Below are 26,372 nucleotides of genomic sequence, written 5' to 3'. Positions count from 1 at the left end.
TGGACACCAAAATTCAATATAAATACTATCACGTCTTTAGGTGTCATAAAATTCACCAAAAAAGAAAATGACAAAAAGAAAAAACTATCAGCATCAATAATTAATTCCAATTATGAATTGAGCTATTACCCAAATACTGTTGCATTCCACCACAGCAATGACTTCTTGTGATACAATTTAAACCATTGTAATGATGCTAGAAATAACCCTTGGTATTGTTATACCCTATTTGGATCGCATTTACTGTAAAAGTGGATGTTCTTATCTACATTGAAATATTAAGTGACAATGAAACCAAAATGCCAAATAACTCTTGATAACAACCCTCAAAAATACTGAACCCATCATAAGAAATAGGTCAAACAAGAAACATAGAGCGGAAGCGTATTGTATCAGTTTCATATTAGTACTTTACAGAGTTCATAATGTATAAATATCCAAGTTCATTTTCAAGATTAAAACATCTACTTAATGGAAATCAATAGATAAGACAAGTGAGAAAAGAATAATGTTAGGGTTACTCTTGAATACACAAAGATAATAGTCACATACTTCTCGGGCCAATGTTTTGGGAGCAGTTTGGAGAAGAACGTATCCCAATGCCACTGGGTGACCAAATGTCACAGCAGGTTCCATCAGCTTGAACAGCCAAAAAAAATTTTCTTAACAGATTGAATTGTCTAAATGAATCCTTTCCAACTCTCTACTGATTTAATATTGTCCCTATACTTCAAAATTTAGTACATACATTATTGCTTGGTGAGCCTTAGTTCATCCATGGAATGAGGGAACATACAGATTGCAAACAATTATACTCTTCATGGTGGAGTGTCCTCCATCATATAAAGTTTTTTCAGCTCATAAAGCCATGTGTAGCCTTTGACTCAGGCATGTTATATTGAGACAACTTCTATAACTTCTCAATACAGCCCACTCCTCACTGATCCATTTACGAGTTACCAATAGTCCCCACAAGAGCATAAACCTCCTTTAAAGTGATGAAACCGGTTTGAATCCCGAACAATAATCTCTCTCCCCTCTATCGCTGATATCAACTTAATCACGGTATGACAGTCACCACAAACTCTAAGATTCTTCACAATTTGAATTGGGGTGCCAGGAGGTGTGGCAATTAACCCAAAGGCAATGGCCAGCCTCTCACTGTGTTTAAAAAGAATTACTTCTTTGTGTTCATCTTCAACATCATGAAGCACATAATTTGTATCTGGGCGATATCCTGCATTCTTCAATGGTATACTTAACTCTTCAAGTTTTGAATAAATACGACCTGACAAGGGATGTGAAATATCACCAGCCATGAATGAATAGGTCTTGTTCTTCACCTCAATCCAACTATAACCAACTTCTTTTTTCACTTCTCTCTTGTCCATTAACTTTCGCACTTCAGTTCTTTCTTGCCAATTTCCTGATGCTGCATATATATTTGATAGCAGGACATATGCAGCTGAATCTTGTGGCTGAATTGAGATAAGCTTTTCTGCAGCATGTTTTCCTAGCTCTACATTTAGGTGAACACGGCAAGCTGCCAAAAGAGTACGCCATACAGTTGCACCTGCTGGGAATGGCATCGCATTTATGAGATCCATGGCTTTCTCAAGCATTCCAGCTCGGCCATACAGATCAACCATGCAAGAATAGATTTCCATTGTTGGTTTGATGTGAAGATCTTTGACCATCATGTCAAAGTATCTTCGACCTTCATCCACTAGCCCTGCATGAGTACAGGCAGAAATCACACCAATGAATGTAATATTATCCATTTCCAAGTTATTTCTTCGCATTTCCTCAAATACCTGAAGAGCCTTCTTTCCATAACCATGTTGTGCATATCCTGAGATCATTGAGTTCCATGAAACTAAGTCCCTCTCTTGTTGCCTCTTGAAAACTTCGTTTGCACTTTCAATATTCCCTCTCTTTGCATACATCGTAACAAGAGCACTACTTACACATAGAGCATTATTATATCCTGATTTGATTGAGCTTGCATGAAACTGCTTCCCTTGCTCCACCGCTGCTGTAGGAGTAGCACATGCATTAATGACACTACAGAAGGTAAACTCATTTGGCATAACCCCCTCCCTTGCCAACTGGAGGAAAACTTCCACAGCTCCCTCAGTTTCTCCTATTTGGGCATACCCAGCTAGCATCGCAGACCATGCCACAATATCCTTCTCTTTAATTAATTCAAAAATTTTAGCAGCTTCATTGGTATTTCCCATCTTGATGTAAGCATCTAAAAGTGCAGTCCCTACCGAAGGTAAGCTTGTGTAATTACTTTTGATGACTTGTGCATGTATTTGGAAGAGGGAGACAGTAGGGTGAGCCATAAGGATGGTTGAATAGGTGAAATGGTTTGGTCTGACACCCTCCCTCCTCATATGGCAAAAAAGATCCACTGCTCGCTCTATTAAACCATTCTGCAAATGCCCACTGATCATTGCCGTCCATGAAATCACACTTTGAGCCCCTTGCATTGTTGAGAACAATCTGAAGGCATCATCCAGTTGGCGGCACTTAGAGTAAGAAACCATAAGTGCAGTTCTGATATTGAGTTCAGAACCAATCCCGCTCTTCAGAACTCGGCAATGGAGCTGTCTGGCAAAACACAATTCTTTCAGTTTACCACATAACTTAATAGCTGTCGCAAAAATCATTTGCGTCAGCTTTTCACCTGCAAGTCTCATCCTGTAAAACAGCTCAAGAGCTTCCAAATCAAACCCATTCCTCTCAAAACCTGCAATCATGCCATTCCAAGAAACCGCATTCCTATTCTCCATAATGTCAAATACAGCCATAGCATCTCTAACCATCCCCAATTTCCAATACATATTAAGCAAAGAATTACCCACAATCGTAGTTGAATCGAAACCTTTTTTAATAACCATGGTATGCACTTGAATTCCCTTCTCAACTGCTCCATCATCTGCAAAAGCTCCAAGAACAGTTGCAAAAGTAAATGGGTTTGGCTCTATTCCTTCAAGTTGCATTTGGAAGAAAAGTTCCCCTGCCTTGTCAACCAACCCATTGTGTGTGTAACCTGAAAGCAATGAAGTCCAAGACACCACATTTTTCTCTGGCATCTCATTGAATACTCTGCTCCCATCAACCGCATTCTCAGTTTTCATATACAAGTTAACAAGAGAAGTGCCGACACTAACACATCCTACAAACCCAGATTTAATACAATGACAATGTACTTGTTTGCCTACAATTTGATCAAATAAGCATCCACAGGCCTTCAAAACACAAGATAGGCCATAACTATCAATCAATAAACCCAACCGGTGAATATGCACAAAGAATTTTAGAACTTCAGAATTGAGATTATTACGAGAGAACTGAAAAAGCAAGCGATAGTCATCAGGAAGGCCTTGTTGGGGAATACCATCAAACACGTTGTGTGCATCGCGAAAATCACCGGCATCACACCTTTGCCTCGTTGTTTCGGTATTGATGGCGACGGCCTGAGCATGGCAGAGAGTTCCGGTGTAAAATGATTTTTCAGATTGTTGGAAATATTTGAGAATTGGGTAGAATTTAGTTTCTGCAAGCCTCCTCAAAGAGGGTCTTGAAAGTAGACTTCGGTTATACATCAAGCCCCTTTAGACCAATATGTTCTTTCAAATGAAATGTTCGGTTTGCGGTGATTGTCCATTTTACCACCCACTGTACAAATGGACCCAACCATCACCCGCTCTTTCGTTTTTTCTATTTATTAAAAAAATTATATCGCTTAAATCAAATCGTTTTTCATTAAATGACCAATAAGCCATAACAAAAATATATATAATGTTTTAAGTATCTTTTGAACAAATTATATCTTTTGTCAAGATCCCCAAAAAAAAATGTTGTACGGAACAAAAGGAGGATTCAAAAAAATATCTCTGAATAAAATCTCTTTTGATGAGACCGAAAAAAAAAAATTATATATTTTGACAAGACTCATTAAAAATTATCAAAAAAAAAAAATCAACTCTTTTGACAGGGCTGAAAAAAGAATACTTGAAAAAAAATTAACTTAGTTAGAAAAATGATTTATTTTGATAGGACAAAAAAAGGCACTATTGAATAAATTGTCAAAAATAAAATTATCTCCTTTGAGAGGACATCCGCAAAAATAAATAAATAAAAAATAGTAAAGGAAGTAAAGAAGGTAAAAAAATGTATATATTTAAGTTGTATAAAGGGTACTTATAGCAGTATAAAATAAAGGATAATGCATTAATGAGTCTATAGGCCTTCTTGTCATTTCTTTTAAAAGAAAAAGGTAAGTGGAGTATATACGGAGAAAAGTGAAGTACGAATATCACTTCTCTTTAATAATACCAACAAGTCATATTTTTGAACTGTCTGCATGAGCTGTATTTCCTAATATATTTTTGTAAATTGTTATAATTAGGATAGTTGACCATAGAATATTTTATCACTATATTGTGTAATATATTGTAACTATGTATAGGTTTACCGTCCATAGAATATATTACTACTATATTGTGTAATATATTCTAACCATATATAGGTTTACTATATAGGGTTTAGGTTTCTTACTCTCCACATATCTCGTCATATGTATAAACCCCTGTGTATCTCATATCTCATATATTAATACAATATACAGTTTCTCTCTTTTATATTTTTAACATGGTATCAGAGACAGTCTAAGAATTTTTTTTCTTCTTTTCTTCGTGTTCTGTATTCCGAATATTTTATTTCGAATTTTATTCTTGTTGTTAGTCTAAATGGCGATTACTTCAGGCGCAACTACCATACCAACCTCGACTCCGGCACCGCAGATCATAGTCTACCAAAACAATTCTACTGGAATGATAATATATGAGACTAATTGCTCATTATGGTCTCAACTCATGGAGATGCGGATTGGCACTCGTAACAAGACTGGGTATCTCACTGGAGAAGCAACAAAACCCGCACCTGGAGATCCGAAATTGGAGGCATGGATAACCGAAAATCATCGAGTCAAGAGTTGGCTCATTGACTCGATGAGCCTGTCATTGATGTAGCGATTTATTTATCTTCCCACGGTTAAGGAGATATGGGAGGTGGTGTCTAGAACCTTCTATGACGGATCGAATGAAACGTGTATTTTTGAATTAAATCAGAGGTCTTTTTCTACAAACAAAATGGCCACCCTCTGCCGACATATAATGAACTTGTTGCTATTTTTCAGGAGATTGATCACAGGACTGTCATAAGCAAGAACAGTTGAAGGAGTGGTTCAATTTTACTCGACCATGGCAAGGCTTCGACTTTAAATTTTTCTAAGTGAACTTAACTTTGAATTTGAATAGGTTCGTGGAGAAATCTTGTGAAAAAATCTAAAGCTTGACCTCGAGAGTGCGTATGCATATATGCAGAGAGAGTATCAGCAAAAGTAGATGATAGGAAGATCTCATCCAATCTTTGAGAGCTCGGCGATGATAGCCAACCAAACTCGACAAGGAACACCATCCGGCCCTTTGAAATATTGCAGTAATCAGGCTATTGGAAAATCTGGAGGGCAAGTATGTACTCATTGTGGTGAATCGCGCCATTCGAAACAACAATGTTGTGAGATTATTGGCTATCCTGACTGGTGGGATTTTACAAAAAAGCCTTAGAAGAATATTGGAGAAAAAGCCATGGTGAATTCTACGGAAGAGGAACAGGTCCAACCAATGGCAAATGTTGTTCACCCAGGTATACTTGGTAAAACTTTGTACTCTTTGTGACTTCTAAGAATTGTGACGGCCCTGGTTTTTCAAGCCAGTGCGTCTTATGATGAACTAAAGTTTGACCCGATAACGGATCCTGAATGCGAAAACGAAAACATAATCAAGGTCTCTCGAGATATACAATATCCCTAAGACACTAAAGTGACCTTCCATGAGGTCATGGAACTCGAAAAGAACAAGAACGGAAACAAAAGTTGAAAAAATAGACCAAGTATGGTCCCAAGGGCAAAATCATCTTTTCACACGGGAACAAAGTCTCTAGAGATGTACGTCATCTCTAAGACATGAGCATAACTTCCCATGAAGTCACGGGACTCAAAGAGATAAAGTGCGGGAGCGAAGTTTTTTAAAAAAGGGACAAGTTTAGCCCTAAAGGCAAATTGGTAATTTTACAAAAAGATGCAAGTGCCACCAAACACACTATTGGATAGATAATGAAAAATTAATAAAGATAGACTCAAAAATCACTTAATTTGGAGTTCGGACGGAGGAGAAAGAGCAAAACAAAAATTGGGAGTCGACGCGGCCAATGGGCACCAAGGCAGCCCCCATGTGTGCACTGTGAAGTGTGCCGCGTGCACGCGCAAGGATGCGCGCGTGTGCTATGCACGTGGCACGGCTGACAGCAGCTCAGAATAATGTTTTGACAGATTTTTGAAAACAGTGTACTATTTTGGACCCTTAAATAATTTTTTTTGGAAAAACACAAAGAAGAACCTCCCTTCAAAATCATGTTTTCTAGCTGACCATGTCAAAAGAAAATTTTAATTTTGATGTGAAATACCCAAAATGCCCTTTTGCTCAATTTTTACAAAAAAACTTAAAAAATTATTTTCTTTTTCTTTTATTTTCATTTCCATTTTACACCACACACATACATATATATACATTTAATTCATAAACACTTAAAACTTATTAAATAAAATAAATATGATGCAAATGGATGCAACTAAGATCCTCGGATGCAACAACTCCAGTAGTGGGTCCCACATGGGACCGTCCGGCCCAAAAAATAGAAAAATGATAAAATGATCACCCTTGCATTTCAAAGAGTCTCGTACTCAATGAAATACCCCAAATAACTCTCGGACACAACCGACACACTCCGCAGTATCTGGTACACAAAACGACAAAAGACGAAAATATCCTTACAACGATACATTTTTTGAAAAAATGAAAAATGCCAAAAATTGGAAACATCACAATCTACCCTCCTTAAAGAGATTTCGTCCTCGAAATCTACCCTCCTTATGAAGAAGGTCCACAGCTACATACTTTCCCTAAGAAACACCTCACCAAACTACAAAGCTAAGAATTCAACAACTCTGTTGCCTTTGACACCCGACATCACCAGACCATCACATACCACTGCTATTAAAACCCAATATGGTTACCCATCTCTCACATCATCATAACACAAGACCAACTAGACCATACGCCTGACTCATAACAGATATTGGTCCACTCTACACTGCCATGAAAGGCTCTAAAGTCAGAAAGAAAAACGATCACCAAACCACCAATTTAAGACAACATCCAACCACAACTTATTGTTCTAAGGACACACCAAATCCCAATTCTATACATCTTTGTCAAACTAAGTACTCGCTATCCAACACGGAACTACACCATCACATAACCGTACCAACGACTACTAATCGCACTATACGACGATCACTATACTTATCAACCTCAAGATGACCAAACAACAATTCTTCCAACAACTGCATAAACATTTGTCACTAGATCAGTAAAGTGCACTATCCTATACCCAGGACACTAATCCTCAAAACAAGATCTTCAATATTCAATCATCGTATAACCTATTATCGGACACTTGGTCCCACCTAACGTACCTCGTCACCCAAGACAAACCATCAAAGTCCACACTGTCACACTGACACAACATACAATGCTATGCTCTCACTGCTCCTGACAACCTAAAATAATCATGGACCTTTGACCCGACATCGTGCTAAAGATGGATTGACTCAGGATAAATGGTTGGCCAAGCCATTCTCATCATCGATCCGATCTCAACACAGACATCGTTCCTGTCCTCAGGTTTAACCTCATATACAACCCCATACAGTCCACAAAATAACTACGAGATCCTCTCCCTAATCAATTTGTCACTTTACATAACTTTGACAACTATATAATCACATACCAGCTCTAAAAATCCCAATCGCACATTAATCACACAACTCCTAACAAGCTGGAAACAATACGGCACTAAACGTCACAATTATCAACCAGCATAAAAGATCTCTAATCTCCTCAAACACCTATACTAGGTAAACGACTCTATGTCATCATTTGGTTCAATTCGTACCTCTCCAGAACACTCAATACGACCGTCTCATGCCTGAAACCTCAAAACCACAGTCAACCATTCCTATTATTCTTCAATGAAACCCCATGATCACTTTCTAGCTACATAACACCAAAACAATACTAACACTTGTCCTCAAGATACTGGTCAAATCAAACATCTATAGAAACACCCGAGACTTGATTCACATCATATTACCTAACCATCCTCAAACTTACAATTCACGGCACATCCCTAGCCATCACCGGTTGTACCAAACACCGGAAACACAATTCCTATTCGGCAACTCGTGCCTCACATTACATCGATCAAGACCACCCCCAAAACAAGCGCCACAAAAACCCAAAGACTACACCTCCCTCCGTGGGAGTGAGTCGACCCATTTAACCAAACCTTTACTAATAAACCCAAACAGCATAACAACCCATACACAAGTCCATCCACCTACGGACGCGCACAACTCCTAAAGGGAGAACAAGACTTACGATAAATGACGCCCTTGCCTGGACTAGAACTAACGGAAAGGGTAACAACCCCGCTCTTACAAGAGACTGACAACTCGTACCCGAATGCACTTAGGGATGGCAATGGGGCGGAGTTGGGATGGAGTTGGCTAAACCCTACTCTGCCCCATTAAAAAATTCATTATACCAACTCCGCTCCAACTCCAAGACGGGTTTACAATTGGTATACCATTCCCACCTATACTCTGGTAGACAAAATACCAACTCCGCCCTGCATACTCCGTTTAATTGCGGTAAAGTTGAAACTGTTGAATTAATTCCTAGACTTGGGATAGAATACTAAGATCTGTAATCTTTGAAGATTGAATCACGTGCACAATTGTAGAATTTTAGTAAGTAGTAATTCTAGCGAATATTTAGTCAAAATATATTAATGGACACTTAAATTAAATATATACTTTATATATATATATATATATATATATATATATATATATATAATCGGGGTCGGGGCGGGGGCGGGGCGGGGGTGGGGTGGGGGCATCACTAAATCCGCCCCCGCCCCAAACCCGCTTCGGGTTTTTAATTCTTTTACCATATCCGTCCCAAACTCATTTATGGAGCTACCAAATCCGCCCCATTAGGAGCGGAGCGGGGTGGAAACCCAGCGGGATGGAGGAAATTGCCATCCCTAAATGCACTCGACACCCTATCACACGCTACTCACCAATTGTCCAATCATGGACACCCAATCTCACTTGAGATTAATGAACTTCCTACGCACCAGGAGGAAAACCAATGTGTCGATCGCCTGTTTATTGAATGGACGTTGGGGAGAAGCAAATTCTTGGGTCCTGAGTTCATTAAGGATACTTCTGAGAAGATTGCTCTTATTAGGGATCGCAGGCGCACTGCGCAGAGTCGGCAAAAGAGTTATGCCGATCGTCGCACACGTGCTTTAGAGTTTCAGGTTGGGGATTAGGTTCTACTCAAAGTGTCTCCTATGAAGGGTGTAATGCGCTTTGGGAAGAAAGGGAAGTTGTCTCCGCGATTTGTTAGTCCATTCATGATTACAGATCGCGTTGGAGCTATCGCTTATCGGTTGGCACTCCCGGATAATTTGGATCACGTATACAACGTGTTTCATGTTTCCATGTTGTGGAAATTTCTATGAGATAAGGATCGGTATCAGCATATCGATGTTGGGGAGATTGAGTTGCAGCCAGATGCAACTTATTTGGAGCCACCGTGTCATATTGTCGACCGACGGGATCAAATCCTTCGTTATAAGGTTATCCCTTTGGTGCGTGTTCAGTGGAGTCATCACAATGAGGCTGAGTCTACTTGGGAATGGGAGAATGTGATTTGCTCGCAGTTTCCTGAAATATTAGAAGAAGGTAAGAGCGAATTCAGAGGACGAAATTCCTTTTGTTAGGGGGGAAGAATGTAATACCCCTAATTTTAAAAGGATAGTCCTGGTATTTTTACTTAAGTTTTTGGTTGCATTTTAAATTATTTAATTATTTTTGTTGCTTGGTTATTTGCATTAATTGTTCTAATTTGATTTATTTGAATTTATTTGAATTATTTGGATTATTTGATTTAATGGACTTATTTGAATTAAATGGAATTAATTGTATTCTGTATGTTATTTTCGCTAAATGAATTAAATGTTTTACTTTTTAATTTGAAATTGGTTTCATTGTATTATTTTTATTTGAATTTCTCACGTGTGTAATTGGATTAAACTAGTAACAGTTTTGATGTTAAAAGTTAGGATTTCTTTTCTTTTAGAATACACGGATGGGCCAACTAGAATTTTAGTTAGGTTCTCTAATTATACACGGATTAGGGTTTATTGTTCTGAGCCTATAAATATAACATTACTGTGGTTTAGGGTTTTAGAAAACTTAAATGTAATTCTGTAAAACGAGAAATAGAGAGAAACAGAGAGAGGTTGTGAGGGAAACAGAACAACCTGGGAGAAGGTTTCGGCTGTGGTTTAAGGGTCGGACCTAGGAGAAGGGAAGGCTGAGTAGTAGGAAGTAGAGTTGACGGTAAACGGACGTCGCCGAAAAGCTTAGGAAGATGACGACAAAGTTTGGAATCTAAAACTGCAAAGGCAAGTTCTTTTCTTCCTCTTTCCTGTTGGCTCGTGTTCTGTGTACCTAGAGAGTCTCTAGGGTTTAATTGATCATTAACTAAGATTTTCATTTATATTATATACTATATTGATGATCTGTATGTGTTGAAATCTATTCTATTACAGTTCGTGCATGTCTGGTTTCAATGTTGTTTCTGAAAGCATTTTAAGTCTGTAGAAATTTTAATCTCTGTAATTCATTTCAACTACTATAAACAAACCATTGGGATGCTACTGGGTATTAATAAGACTCTTAGGAATAGTTTTAAAACTAAACAGAAAGGCTGGAAGTGGCCAGAGTCGAAGACGACAGTCGAAAGTAGCAGACGGCTCTCAGAGAGGGAGTGAGCTGGCTCCATGGAGGAGGGAGCCTGCTCCCTCATCTTCAGAGCCGGCTCTCAGGAGTCTAGAGCCAGCTCTAAGGTCCTCAGAACCGGCTCCATGCTCTAAAAGAGCCTGCTCTCAAGTTTTGAGAGCAGACTCTTCTATTTTGGTGCGTACAGGGTTGTTTTTTAATACTGTTTGGATGACGGATGGTTTAACTTCTTCTGAACTGTGTTTTGAGTATACTGGAGTTCTTAATTCAAGATTAAAGTGTCAATTAAACCTCTGTTTGCATAGCTTATGTCACTATGTTAAAGGATGGAACGGTAGGAAAGTATATAACTTTGCATGCTGTTAATTGTTGTAAGGAATGAAATTTGTTTAGCTTAAATTTTAGCAATTTAATGGAGTATAATATGATTATAAATCTTATTTCAAATGTATGATAGGGTCATTTATGTATTAGTCTTGATCTATGCATGCTCTGGATGTTAATTGTCGAAATATTAAACCTTTTCTGCAATTACATGGATTAACGCTTGGATTCTAGTGGCTGAAATATTAAATACTCTTCTGCAATTATTTGGATGATGGTTTTGTACTGTAAATTGCTAAACTACTAGTTATGTGTTGTAATTTACATGGATATGGAGGATTGTATGCACCGGTATGGGACGGTGGCATACTAGGGATGGTTTGGCTCAAAACGCTAAGACCTAACCTATCGGATTAAAGGAATGGATTGTAAAATATTGAATCCTATTTGTGTTTAAGTCAGATCAGCTGACTAAGTTGAATGACTTCTTAGATTAGCTAGTTATAGTTAAGTCATATCAACTGAATAAGTTGACTGACTGACTGGATTGTGAATTGTATGTCAGGTCAATGAACAATTGAATGACATACTTTGGTTTTGGACGGACTTTAGATATATGGTTATGGTACCACGAGATGTGCTTGAGTCTCAGGTTTGTTGGTTAGGGTACGTATATGCAGTAGATGCGTAGCTGGCTATAGTAGGTTGAGATGTACCCTGTTAGGTCTAGGTACTCATGCCCACCTTTGGGTGCGTTTTCGTATGTTGCCATCTATTCAGGTTGAGACCCCTACTGTAGTCCAGTAAATGTCCCTTAGCGTTGATATATATATACTTATGGATTAGATAGCTATTGTGAGGTATTTAGGGTGTATCTGCGTATCGGGTCATTGTATGGATTGCAGTAGATTTGAACTTGTTCGTAAGCCTGACCCACTCTTTTATTTTTTTCAAGTACAGGACGGTTCCAACATTAGAGCTTGATCGTGCTTCTCGAGGACAGTCTCTTATTCATCTACTTACGTAGGACTTCTCTCGATGTTCTAGTTTAGTTTTATTTTTCTGTTATTCAGTTCAGTTGGGATTTTTATTTAGGGGTTCACTAGATGGATTCTCAAGTTGTACTCTTGGAGATTTTGGAGAATTGGATTAAAATTATTCATTATCGTTTGGAGGATTTTATATTTGATATTCCTTTCAGCTTTATTCTATTTCTTATTTCATTTTTATATTCTGTGTTCATTTTAAAACACTTTAATTGTTTGATATTCCCTGGGGTTTGGGCCTGGGCCTGATCAACCCGTGTCTCGGATCCGAGGGGTATCACAGTTGGTCTAAGAGCACTCTGGGTTCAAGTGTCTCTAGGATGTTTCGTTTTAAGACTTTCACGTTTTCTCTTTATTAAAGCTTAAGTTGAGGATTCATTTTATTGCTTTATGGTTCGTTTAAACTCGTACTAATGTCTATCTTTCTATGTTAACAGCATGGTTAACACTAGGGGAGGACAGTACATGAACATTCGCCAGAAGAGGGCGGCACGTAGGCAGTAGGAACGCCTGCGGCGTCAGCAAATGGAGGAAGAACAGCAAATGCCTGGGTTTCAGTATGATGATGGTCAGTTTCAAGAGAGGCAGGATGAAGTTCAGCAGACTCGGGATTAAGGAGGAGATCCAAAGTATCCTCCTCACATCAACGACCTCATTGCTCGGGCTATAGAAGCAAGGGTAACAGCTGCACTTCGGAATTAGCCTCAGGTACAGCCGGCACCGTTACCAGCATCGGTTGTTCAGACCGATACTTGGGAGAAGGCTAGGAGTTCTTTCACAAAGGGGAGTCCACCTGAGTTCATAGGCTCCACCGATGTTAGAGCAGCTCATCAGTGGAAGAAGGATATTGTGCGATATCTTCATCCGGTTCAGTGCACGGAGGTTTAGAAATAGATAATTGCTACCTTCAAGCTAATTGGAGATGCACTATAGTGGTGGGAGTCAGTTACCACCACAGAGGAGAGGATGGCATTAACTTATGATCAGTTCAGTACTCTCTTTGATGAGAAGTACTTCCCTTACGCAATCAAGGCAGCTATAAAGACTGAGTTTCTTAATCTGCAGTAGGGGAATATGATAGTGGCAAAGTATGAGCAGCAGTTCACGCGTTTATCTCTTTTTTCACCAGAGGAGGTGGATACAGAGGAGAAGAAGCACAACAGTTTCGTTAAGGGACTGATGTGGTCTATCAAGAGAGCTATTAAAGGTAGTCCAGCCTATACTGCTTATGCTCAGGTGGTAGACATTACTTACAGCAGTATTAGTTGACTGTGGACTTCAGGCAGGCCAAGGGTGAGAAGCGGGGTGACAGAGACTTTACAAATCAATCAGTTGAGAAAGGGAATGGGAATGGACACCGACAGAATGACAAGGGCAAATTTTAGGGACATCAGCCTTGGAAGAAGCACAAGGGTGGTTTAGATGCTCACAGGGATGGGGCACCTATTCAGCAACAGCAGAATGGGGGACCATAGGTAGGACAGGGTCAGCCACAGGCTAACCCACAGAGGAGGCCATTTGGTACTTTCCAGGATAGTTGCTATACTTATGGAGAGTATGGTCATACTTCCAGGCAGTGTCCTAAAGCAAGACAGGGACAGGGACAGCATGTGCAGCAGGGGTAGAGGGCGCCAGTGCCTTTACCCACTCCACAGGTTCCACGGATTCAGGGACAGACATATCCGGCTTTACCAGCGCCCCCACAGCCTCAAGGACAGGCACCGTAGCAGTTGCATTACGGCAGGGTTTTCAACCCTGTGCCGTAGGATATTTAGGCACCTTATGTTATTGAGGGTATGTTTCTTATTCATGGTTCAAAAGGTCATGTATTATTTGATACGGGTGCTACACACTCATTTGTAGCTAGATCTTTTGTTGCTTTATTTGGGATGACGACACGGGTATGCAGTAGACCTCAGGGTATTTCTATACCGTTAGGCAATACATCCATTCTTCATGAGAGTGATGGGCCTGTGACACTAGATATTAGTAGACTCAGATTTCTAGCTAATCTTTTGGTCCTGGACATGCACACTTATGATGTGATACTTGGGCTGGATTGGTTATCGCATTACCATGCCCAAGTGGATTGTTATGATAGGTTTGTTATTTTCACTGTACCTGGACAGGATATGTACGTCGTCGCTATGCCGCATTCTAACGGGATCACTAGCACTTATTTGTTCCATATGGAGGAGGAAACGGAGGAGGGGATTACTGTATCATTGGATAGCATACCAATTGTATAGGATTTTCTGGATGTATTTCAGGAGATTCTAGGGTTGCCACCTAGTCAAGGGATCGATTTTGTAATTGACTTAGCTCCAGGCACTAAGCCTATTGCTAGGGCACCGTATAGGATGGCACCAGTGGAGATGCGAGAGCTGAGGGATCAGATTCAGCAATTACTCAGCTAGGGTTTTATTCGCAGGAGTACTTCACCCTAGGGAGTACCAGTTTTGTTTGTAAAGAAGAACGATGGTTCACTTCGCCTGTGTATAAATTACAGGGAGTTAAACAAGGTTACTATTCGTAACAAGTACCCTTTACCCAGAATTAATGATCTTTTTGATTAGTTAAAGGGAGCTATGTATTTCTCTAAGATTGATCTGCGGTCAGAATATCATCAACTTCGGGTTCGGGAGTAGGATGTTCCGAGGATAGCGTTTCTCACTAGATATGGATCTTATGAGTTTCGTATTATGCCATTTGGGTTGACTAATGCACCAGCAGTCTTTATGGATTTAATGAACAGAGTCTTCAGGGCTTATTTGGATTAGTTCGTCATTATTTTCATTGATGACATTTTGATTTATTCTAGGTCTGAGGACGATCATGCTAAACAAATTTGGATTGTGTTGCAGATGCTTTGTGAGCACCAGTTATATGCCAAGTTCAAGAAGTGTGAATTTTGGCAGCGGGAAGTGAAGTTTCTGGGTCATGTAGTGTCAGAAAGAGGAATAATGGTAGATCCAGCCAAGGTTTCAATAGTGGTTGAGTGGGGACAGCCTACTTCACCTAACGAGATTCTGAGTTTCCTCAGATTGGTAGGGTATTACAGGAGGTTCATCCAGGGGTTTTCAAAGATAGCAGGACCACTTACTCATTTAACTAAAAAGGGTGTACGATTTGTGTGGGATGAACATTATCAGAAAGCTTTTGATGAGCTGAAGACTAAGTTGACTTCTGCACCGGTTCTGTCTACCCCACAGAGCGGGATAGAGTATCTTGTCTACACAGATGCTTCTTTGCAGGGTCTTAGTTATGTTTTGATGCAGGAGGAACGACCGATTTCGTATGGATCTCGGAAGTTTAAGCCTCATGAGCTTAATTACCCAACACATGATTTGGAGTTGGCAGCTGTAGTCTTTGCCTTACGTATTTGGAGGCATTATCTATTGGGTGAGTCCTTCAAATTATTAGTGATCACAAGAGTTTGCAATATTTGTTCACTCAGCGGGAGCTGAATATGAGATAGTGTAGATGGTTAGAGTTTGTGAAAGACTATCACTTCTTTATACAGTACCATCTAGGGAAAGCGAATGTGGTGGCGGATGCACTCAGTCGCCGACCGGTTGGTAGTCTTTCTGCTCTGTTCACTACTGCGTGGAACGCTTTGAGGACAGTGGATAAGTTATTGGATGCTTTCATGGCTTGCATGGTAGTTACACCTTCTATCATTCACAAGGTTTTAAAGGCACAACTCACGGATCAGCAGTGCATTGACAAAGTTGTAGAGATAGCTTCCGGTGAGGTCCCATTTTACTATGTTAGGGCTGATGGAGGTTTGAGGTACAAGGGACGGTTGGTGGTACCTTCTGCTGATGATTTGAGGAAGGATGTGATGATAGAGACTCACTACTCTGAGTTCTCTGTTCATTCGGGAGGAGATAAGATGTATCAGGATATAAAGCGGCAGTTTTGGTGGACATGTATGAAGAAAGACATTGCTATTTTTGTCTCTCGATGTAGTACTTATCAGATGGTCAAGATTGACCATCAATGGCTGCCAGGAGCTCTACAGCCACTGCCGATATCGGAGTGGAAATGGGAGAGCATTTCTATGGATTTTGTGAAGGGATTGCCTAATTCCTTCAAGGATCACAATTCCATTTGGGTCATCGTGGACAGATTGACGAAATTAGCTCATTTCTTGCCTATTCGCACTGACTTCACTTCGGAGCAGTTGGCGAGACTTTACATTACAGAGATTGTAAAGCTGCATGGAATTCTGTTGTCTATTATATCGGACAGGGATTTGAGCTTTGTGTCAGGATTTTAGAAGAGTTTTCAATAGGCTTTGGGTACAAAGTTGCATCTTAGCACTGCTTATCATCCTCAGACTGATGGACAGACTGAGAGGGTTAATCAGATCATGGAGGATATGCTTCGGTCGTGTGTTCTTGATTTCAAGGGCCACTGGGAGGATCATTTTCCGCTTATGGAGTTTGCATATAACAATAGTTTCCACAAGACTATTGGGATGGCACTATTTGAGCATTATACAGCCAACTGTGTCGATCGCCTGTTTGTTAAATGGAGGTTGGGGAGAGCAGATTCTTGGGTCCTGAGTTCATTAAGGATACTTCTGAGAATATTGCTCTTATTAGGGATCACATGCGCACAGCGCAAAGTTGGCAGAAGAGTTATGCCGATCGTCGCACACGTGCTTTGGAGTTTTAGGTTGGGGATCAGGTTTTACTCAAAGTGTCTCCTATGCAGGGTGTAATGCGCTTTGGGAAGAAAGGGAAGTTATCTCCGGGATTTGTTGGTCTATTCATGATTACGGATCGCGTTGGAGCTGTCGCTTATCGGTTGGCACTTCCGGATAATTTGGATCGCGTACACAACGTGTTTCATGTTTCCATGTTGTGGAAATTTCTGCGAGATGAGGATCGGTATCAGCATATCGATGTTGGGGAGATTGAGTTACAGCCAGATGCAACTTATTTGGAGCCACCGTGTCGTACTGTCGACCGACGAGATCAAATCCTTCGTAATAAGGTTATCCCTTTGGTGCGTGTTCAGTGGAGTCATCACAATGAGGCTGAGTCAACTTGGGAACGGGAGGATGTGATTCGCTCGCAGTTTCCTAAAATATTAGAAGAAGGTAAGAGCGAATTCCAAGGATGAAATTCCTTTTGTTAGGGGGGAAGAATGTAATACCTCTAATTTTAAAAGGATAGTCCTGGCATTTTTACTTAAGTTTTTGATTACATTTTTAATTATTTAATTGTTTTTGTTGCTTGGTTATTTGCATTAATTGTTCTAATTTGATTTATTTGAATTTATTTGAATTATTTGGATTATTTGATTTAATGGACTTATTTGAATTAAATGGAATTAATTGTATTCTTTATTTTATTTTTGCTAAATGAATTAAATGTTTTACTTTTTAATTTGAAATTGGTTTCATTGTATTATTTTTATTTGAATTTCTCACGTGTGATATTGGATTAAACTAGTAACAGTTTTGATGTTAAAAGTTAGGGTTTCTTTTCTTTTAGAATACACGGATGGGCCGACTAGAATTTTAGTTAGGTTCTCTAATTATACACGGATTAGGGTTTATTATTCTAAGACTATAAATATAACATTACTGTGGTTTAGGGTTTTAGAAAACTTAAACTTAATTTTGTAAAATGAGAAATAGAGAGAAATAGAGAGAGGTTGTGAGGGAAACAGAGCAACCTGGGTGAAGGTTTCGGCTGTGGTTTAAGGGTCGGACCTAGGAGGGAAGGATGAGCAGTAGGAGGTGCAGTTGACGGTAGACGGACGTCGCCAAAAAGCTTTGGAAGACGGCGACAAAGTTTTGAATCAAAAACTGCAAAGGCAAGTTCTTTTCTTCCTCTTTCCCGTTGGCTCGTGTTTTGTGCAACTAGATAGTCTCTAGGGTTTAATTGATCATTAACTGAGATTTTTATGTATATTATATACTATATTGATGATCTATATGTGTTGAAATCTATTCTGTTACAGTTCGTGCATGTCTGGTTTCAGTGTTGTTTTTGAAAGCATGTTAAGTTTGTGGAAATTTTAATCTCTGTAATTGATTTCAACTGCTATAAACAAATCTTTGGGATGCTATTGGGTTTTAATAAGACTCTTAGGAATAGTTTTAAAACTAAACGGAAAGGCTGGAAGTGGCCGGAGTCAAAGGCGACAGTCGGAAATAGTAGACGGCTCTCAGAAAGGGAGAGAGCTGGCTCCATAGAGGAGGGAGCCAGCTCCATGGGGGAGGGAGCTTGCTCCTTCATCTTTGGAGCCAGCTCTAGGGAGTTTAGAGCGGGCTCTAGGGTCCTCATTGCCGGCTCCATGCTCTAAAAGAGCCTGTTATCAAGTTTTGGGAGCAGGCTCTCCTATTTTGGTGCGTACAGGGTTGTTTTTGAATACTGTTTGGATGACGGATGGTTTAACTTCTTCTGAACTATGTTGTGAGTATACTGGAGTTCTTAATTCAAGATTAAAGTGTTAATTAAACCTATTTTTGCATAGCTTATGTCACTATGTTAAAGGATGAAACAGTAGGAAAGTATACAACTTTGCATGCTGTTAATTGTTATAAGGAATGAAATTTGCTTAGCTTAAATTTTAGCAATTTAACGGAGTATAATATGATTATAAATCTTATTTCAAATGCATGATAGGGTCATTTATTTATTAGTCTTGATCTATGGATGCTCTGGATGCTAATTGTCAAAATATTAAACCTTTGCTGCAATTACATGGATTAATGCTTGGATTATAGTTGCTGAAATAGTAAATACTCTTCTGCAATTATTTGGATGATGGTTTTGGACTGTAAATTGCTAAACTACTAGTTATGTGTTGCAATTTACTTAGATATGGAGGATTGTATACACCGGTATGGGATGGTGGCATACTAGGGATGGTTTGGCTCAAAACGCTAAGACCTAACCTACCGGATTAAAGGAATGGATTGTAAAATATTGAATCCTGTTTGTGTTTAAGTCAGATCAGTTGACTAAGTTGAATGACTTCCTGGATTAGTTAGTTATAGTTAAGTCATATCAACTGAATAAGTTGAGTGACTGACTGGATTATGAATTGTATGTCAAGTCAATGAACAATTGAATGACATACTCTGGTTTTGGACGGACTTTAGATATATGGTTATGGAACCACGAGATGAGCTTGAGTCTTAGGCTTGTTAGTTAGGGTGCGTATATGCAATGGATACGTAGCTGGTTATGGTAGGTTGAAGTGTACCCTGTTAGGTCTAGGTACTCAAGCCCACCTTTGGGTACGTTTTCGCATGTTGCCATCTATTCAGGTTAAGACCCCTACTGTACTCGAGTGAATGTCCCTTAGTGTGAATATATATATACTTATGGACTAGATAGCTATTGTGAGGTATCTTGAGTGTATCTTTGTATGGATTGTAGTAGATTAGAACTTGTTCATGGGCCTGACCCACTCTTTTATTCTTTTCAGGTACAGGACGGTTCCAGCATTAGAGCTTGAACGTGCTTGTCGAGGACAGCCTCTTATTCATCCGCTTACGTAGGACTTCTCTCGAAGTTCTAGTTTAGTTTTATTTTTCTATTATTCAGTTCAGTTGGGATTTTTATTTAGGGGTCCACTAGATGGATTCCCAAGTTGTACTCTTGGAGATTTTGGAGAATTAGATTAACATAATTCATTATCGTTTGGAGGATTTTATATTTGATATTCCTTTCAGCTTTATTGTATTTCTTATTTCATTTTTATATTCTGTGTTCGTTTTAAAATACTTTAATTGTTTGATATTCCCTCAGGTTTGGGCTTGAGTCTGATCAACCCGTGTCTCGGATCCGAGGGGTATCACACTTTTTCATTCACTTCAAATCATTTTGCCCTTTTTCCATGCCCAATGTTATGAATGCATGTCACATACTTTGACATTACTATGAAAATAAATGAATTTCTACTACACAATTTAACATGCTTTCACATAACAAATTTCTAGCAAAATAATAAACACCACGGGCATGAAAATTAATATTTAGGCATGCTTTCCATATAATTTAAGTACTACACATAATCGTATTTTTCATCTACAACATTAATATCATTTCTAAAGCAATTAACTCAAATTAAATATTTCTACCACATAATTTAACATGCTTCCACATATCCATCTCTAGGAAGATTAAAAAAAAAAAAAAAAAAAAAGAAAAGAAAGAAAAAGCGCACACACACACACACTTAGGCATGGAAATTAACACATAGGCATATTTTTCATATAATTCAATTAACACATATGATCATAGACTTTATGTACAACATTTACATCATTCTTAAGTCAATTAACTTAAATTAAACATGCTTTACAACAAATATTAAGGAATAATTCACAAGGGAACAAGAAAAACATGAATTAGAGACCCCTACCTCAAATTAAGAAAATTCCCAAATTTTCCTCAAACCCTAGGATTTAGAGATCCCTCAAATGATGGTCAAATTGGGATTGACTCCGATCAACTCGTAGATCTCGTCGTGAGCTTTAATTTGCCGCAAATGGCTTTTAAAAACTCCAAGAAATGAGGGAGAAATCTAGGATTGAAACTTGTAAAAAAAAAAGAAAAAAGAAAAAAGTGAAGACTAAGAGGGAAAGAGAGAGCTGCGGGAGAGTGAGAGAAATATGGGACCAAAAGTGGTCTCCTTGCCTTAAATTTGATAATGGTGGCTCCCACCTAAAAGTTATTTTCTTTTTCTTTTATTTTCATTTCCATTTTACACCACACACATACATATATGCACATTTAATTCATAAACACTTAAAACACATTAAATAAAATAAATATGATGCAAATGGATCCAACTAAGATCCTCGGGTACAACAATTCCAGAAGCGGGTCCCACACGGGACCGTCCGGTCCGAAAAATAGAAAAATGCCAAAATGATCACCCTTACATTTCAAAGTGTCCCGTACTCAATGAAATGCCCCAAACAACTCTCGGACACAACCGGCACACTCTGTAGTGTCCAGTACGCAAAACGACAAAAGACGAAAATGCCCTTACAACGATACATTTTTTGAAAAAATGAAAAATGCAAAAAATTGGAATCATCACATGTATAGAGAAATTTGACAGTTGACCTAAAAGATTTGTATTCTTTATAATTTTTTTTAGGGGCCCCCAAAATTTTTTTCTTTATATATTATAACTTACCTAAATATTTTATTTTCTTATATTATTAAACCTCAACAATTACAAAGTGTGCCCAAAATATTTCTATCCTTGTATTATTATAAATTTTTTTTTTTTTGCTCTCTCTCACCCTCATTACATTAGCATATATACACACACTAAATATTAAATATATATTTAAGTGAAAATTGGTGAAACTTTATATATTTTTCTAAGACTCTTATTAACTTTTTTTTTTTTTGTTACTCCTTATATATTTTTTCTCCTCTCTCACTATAATTTTTTTTTTTTTCATCTTCTCCACTATTACAATTTACAATCTCACTCTGTAATAAGATTTTGAATACACTTATATTCAATTGAAGAATTTATTGGAGTATTATACCAAATTATTCGAAATCAGTTTCTATTATTCTATAACTTAAATTAGTTTATAGTTTTATTAATTTTTGTTATCATAAAATTATATGTTTTGTTTATAATTTTTATTTATATTGTTAGATGTGACTATTAGAAAGCACATGGCCAATTAATTAACAAAGGAATTAGAGTTTGGAAAAAATTTAGTTATAGGTTTAAAAATCACAAAATAAATAATTAGCATAATACTGACATAAATATATGGGTAGATTTAATTAAAAGACCATTTTATTTTTTTGGCCTAAGGCCTCAAATAACATTGAGCCACCCCTGCATCTCATCCCTTTTACCTCTCAATGTCCCATTGTGGCAACAGTTGGTAACTGACTTTGGTCTGTGCGAGGTTTACTTATATATACATATACACACACACACATATATATGTGGGGGATTAAAAAAACTTAGCTGAGTGGAGGGATATCACTTGAAATTGTGGATTCTTTAGCTTAGTATGATTCCTGTGTGTGTTTTCACAGCCTGGTGGTTCCTGTTTCTTTTAGTATATTTGTGTGCTGTTTTAAGTGCTTGAAAATTTGACTAAATGTATATATATTATTTCACTTTGGTATTATAGCTCTTACTTTAAATTAGATATAAAGCTAATATATATCTATATAATTTTAAAATATTTTCGTTTTTTGTAGTTTTATAATTTGAAAATCCAGTTCTAACTTTTCAAAAATATGTTTGGTTCCTATTCCTTTTAGTATATTTGTGTGCTGTTTAATTGTTTGAAAAATTGCCTAAATGTATATATATTATTTCACTTTGGTATTATAGCTCTTACTTTAAATTAGGTATAAATCTAATATATATATATATATATATGTATATAATTTCAGAATATTTTTGTTTTCTGTAATTTTATAATCTGGAAATCCAGTTCTAACTTTTCAAATATATGTTAAGTCATCTGGTTCAACCTATCTTATGTTAGGGCGCTCTCAATCTCATTGACAATTTTGTTAATTTCCTTAGAATTAGTACTATTTCAAATTTTTTTGGTAAGGTAACTTTTGGTTGAACAATGTGATACTTTTCAAGTGCTTAATTTATTAGTTTTCTGCATTGATTTTATTTATTTATTTGCATATTTGGAATTAAAAATGTATGATTTGTGTGAGATACATACTAAGACTAGTGTGTGGATAAAAATCCTCTCCTGCGCAACAGGACATATATCCTAGTCGGTGAGTGATGTATGGTCCTAGTACGCTCCACGTCGCATAAGTGGGGATGGGTTAAAATTTGTTACTGCATACTGCAAATACAGTACTTTATACAAAATACCGAATTTTAGCAGACGATGCCTTTTTTTTTTTCTTTTTTTTTTTTTTCCCTTCCTTCTCAAAACCCTAAATTCTTAACATTATCTTATCAAAATATCTGGTTTGGTGTCGATTGATTCAGGGTATATGTGTTTGAATAATTTATTGTTAGTATTATATCTCTGGTTTTGCTATTGATTAGTGGGAAGAAGATCTCCATGGTTCTCAAATTGGATAGCTAGATAACTATGGTTTTGCAATTGAATGGTGGGAAGATAATCTCCACGGTTCTGAAATTTGATAACTTTATCTGAGCATGACAAAACCTTTTATACATACACACACACACACATATATATACATAAACACGTATGGATATATATATGAGTTTGTACCAATATTCACTATGCATCCTAACGTTCTTTTTAACAACATCCCAACCTTTTCCTTAGCAACATCCCAACAATCTCTTTATCTTAGTTCGGATACATGTTAGAAAAATGTTGGGACATTGATCTTGCATCACAACATTTTCTTAATATAAATCCCAACTTTCTCTTTACTAGTATCCCAATAATTTTCTAACGTACATCCCAAATAAGATAAAGAGATGAATAGTGTGATGTTGGTAAGGAAAAAGTTAGGATGTTGATAAAGGGAAAGTTGGGATATAAGGTAGGAAAATGTTGTGATATACAATTTGTACAATAAGTAGGATATTGGTAAGATGAAAGTTGGGATACAAGATGGTATGTTGTAGATGCAGATGGTATGTTGCATTTAGCACATACAAGAAGTTGCGGGCATACCATCTGTTCTAGAACATACCATCTGTTCTATAAATGTTGTGATATATAAGAAGTTGTAGGTTAGGAAAATGTTTGTGTAGAGAGAGATTGTAGAGAGAGAGAAAAAAAAAGCAAGAAGTTAGTCTAGTTTTGATTTGGTCCCGTATATTGTTGGGAAACGTGCTAGTTTTAAAAACTTTTCGAGGGCTTTTCATTCACATATCTTGATTCATCACATAGAGACTTTTATGCAAAAATAAAATATGATGTATCATTCAATTAATAAATTGAATACTTACATCAAAGGTTTGAGTAAACCTTAAATCTCTCTTCTAAAATGAATGTTCTAACTTATTGTAAATCCCTTTGCTAGATGCCAACTCCATGAATCTCCATCTTCTTGGTATTAGTTTTACCTTTAGGAATCACCCATAAGCCTCCATGAATGACCTTAGAAAATTAGGCTTGTGGGAGCCTCCATTAGATGAGAACATTAATCCTAATTTTCTAATTAGAGAAAATATATAATCCTTTTTCCTTCTACCAAAAATCTCCCCTAAAATATACATAGACCATCTATATATATAGGCAACATAAAGTTAAGGAAAAGGAAACAATAAATCCTTCTCAATCTCTAATTCTCATATCTCAAATCTAATAGGATTCCAATATCAAGTTGGGCTATGAGTGAGAATCCTTAGGCTTATTATTTTATTGGTTACAATGAATTAATAATTGGCCTGGTCCATGGACCCAATTCAATTAATTCATAAATTAATTTCTACTCCACTTTGACCCTTCTATGCATAATTAATTATCAGATAAATAAAGCCATCAATCCAACTACTTAATTAATATATTTATTTTGGTACCTTTGATTATTTCTGGCTCGATTACAATAAAATATTTGTTTGACAAAAATAATAATTTAAATAAATATATATATAATACGTCATTTTGTCTAAAAACACACGAAGGCCTTCGAATTTAATTTGTGATCAACCATCATCAATACAAAATAAATACGAGTAGCATTGATGCAAATATTGAGAATATAACCCTCTAACTATTAATTACATAATTACCCAAAGTACAGATCTAAGGATTCCGAAGATTCCACCGAATAAATCAAAGTAATTACTAATTAATAAAAGAGTTTATACTTCTCTCATGCTTAAGAGTCAAATGACATGACAGTGATAGGGAGCAATTGCATACGACGGCTCTCGCAATATATCTCAACCTAGCGCGGATCCAGTTCAAGTCTTAATTAATTATGAGTCCATTTATAATTACCGACTATAAACAATTTATGATTACTATTTATATTCATGTATTGATCGCCATCACATACATATATAAATCTCTTTTGTAATCAAGTGGATACTATTGAAACATAATACATTAAATTCACCAATTATGTAAATCATAAATATTTTAGATTGTCAAGAACATATGTTTCTTAAATCCAAATAGGAATTCGCTATGCCAGGGCATACAAATCCCAACAGCTCCCACTTGCCCTCATAGCCAATTCGAATTGTATCTAACTCCCATGTTATCCAGGCGACGATCAAAACTATAGACCAATAACACCTTTGTTAATGGATCAACAAAGTTGTGTTCCAATGCAATGTTCTAGCCACGAGTACATTTTATTGCTGGACAATATCATATAGGACATGATACTTCCTCTCAGTGTACTGTGATGTTTCCAATTTTCAGCATTTTTCATTTTTTCTAGAATTTTGTTGATGCAAGGGTATTTTTGTCTTTTCACGTTTTGCGTACGGAATTCTGGTTGGGTCCATTTGCATTTAATACATTTTAAATTATGTGAGCTATGTAGTAATTGTGTGGTGGTGTATTATGTAGTGTAGAATTGCAAATAAAGAAAAAGAGAAAAGAAAAGAAAATTTGTGGGCCCCACCACTAACCATTTAGTGGTCTAGAGAGCACTCTTGCTTCTCATTTTCTCTCTCCCCGTTGGTTTTTCTTTCCTCCTCATTTTCTTCTTCATTTTCTTTTTATTTTGCAACAAACTTTGAATCAAGATTCCATCTTCAATACTTGGAATTTTTTAGTACTGTTTGAGGCAAAACGGAGAGCACAACGAGCTCTACGCATGAGTACCACCAATTTCAGCTTTGGGCCTCCTTAAGGACTTTGAATTTGGAGACCCATTTCAAGGGTTTTGCTCAATTTAGAGGTAGGGGTCCTTAATCCACAAAGTCTTGCGCTTTAGTGAGTTAATTTGCTTGATTTGTGTACTAGCATGCTTAATTGTAGTCATTATAGTTATTTTGACTTGATTGAACATGCATGAATGTATGAGGATGTGCATTAATTTAAGTTGTAT

General features: G+C 37.4%; 2 protein-coding genes across 2 annotated transcripts in view; one reads left to right on the top strand and one right to left on the bottom strand.

Moving 5' to 3' along the window:
* Positions 1 to 362: 362 nt before the first annotated feature.
* On the bottom strand, positions 363 to 4,157 carry LOC132306139 (pentatricopeptide repeat-containing protein At2g27610). The gene has a single exon (XM_059803391.1). It carries the CDS (start codon positions 3,612 to 3,614, stop codon positions 957 to 959), a length of 2,658 nt encoding a protein of 885 aa, XP_059659374.1. The 5' UTR covers positions 3,615 to 4,157; the 3' UTR covers positions 363 to 956.
* Positions 4,158 to 5,417: 1,260 nt separating this feature from the next.
* LOC132309043 (protein ADP-ribosyltransferase PARP3) overlaps positions 5,418 to 26,372 on the top strand; it is an 84,261-nt gene continuing 63,306 nt past the window's right edge. The window contains 1 exon segment of the mRNA XM_059807396.1: positions 5,418 to 5,543. Coding sequence (XP_059663379.1) covers positions 5,418 to 5,543 — 126 coding nt within the window.

This window comes from Cornus florida, unplaced genomic scaffold (genome assembly GCF_030987335.1).
Source record: "Cornus florida cultivar Cherokee Brave unplaced genomic scaffold, ASM3098733v1 CherokeeBrave_3.0.0_Hap2_Chr05, whole genome shotgun sequence".
In the NCBI taxonomy this organism is placed as follows: domain Eukaryota; kingdom Viridiplantae; phylum Streptophyta; class Magnoliopsida; order Cornales; family Cornaceae; genus Cornus; species Cornus florida.
The sequence above is the reverse complement of the archived record's forward strand: the minus strand, read 5'-3'. Positions and strand labels throughout refer to the sequence as shown.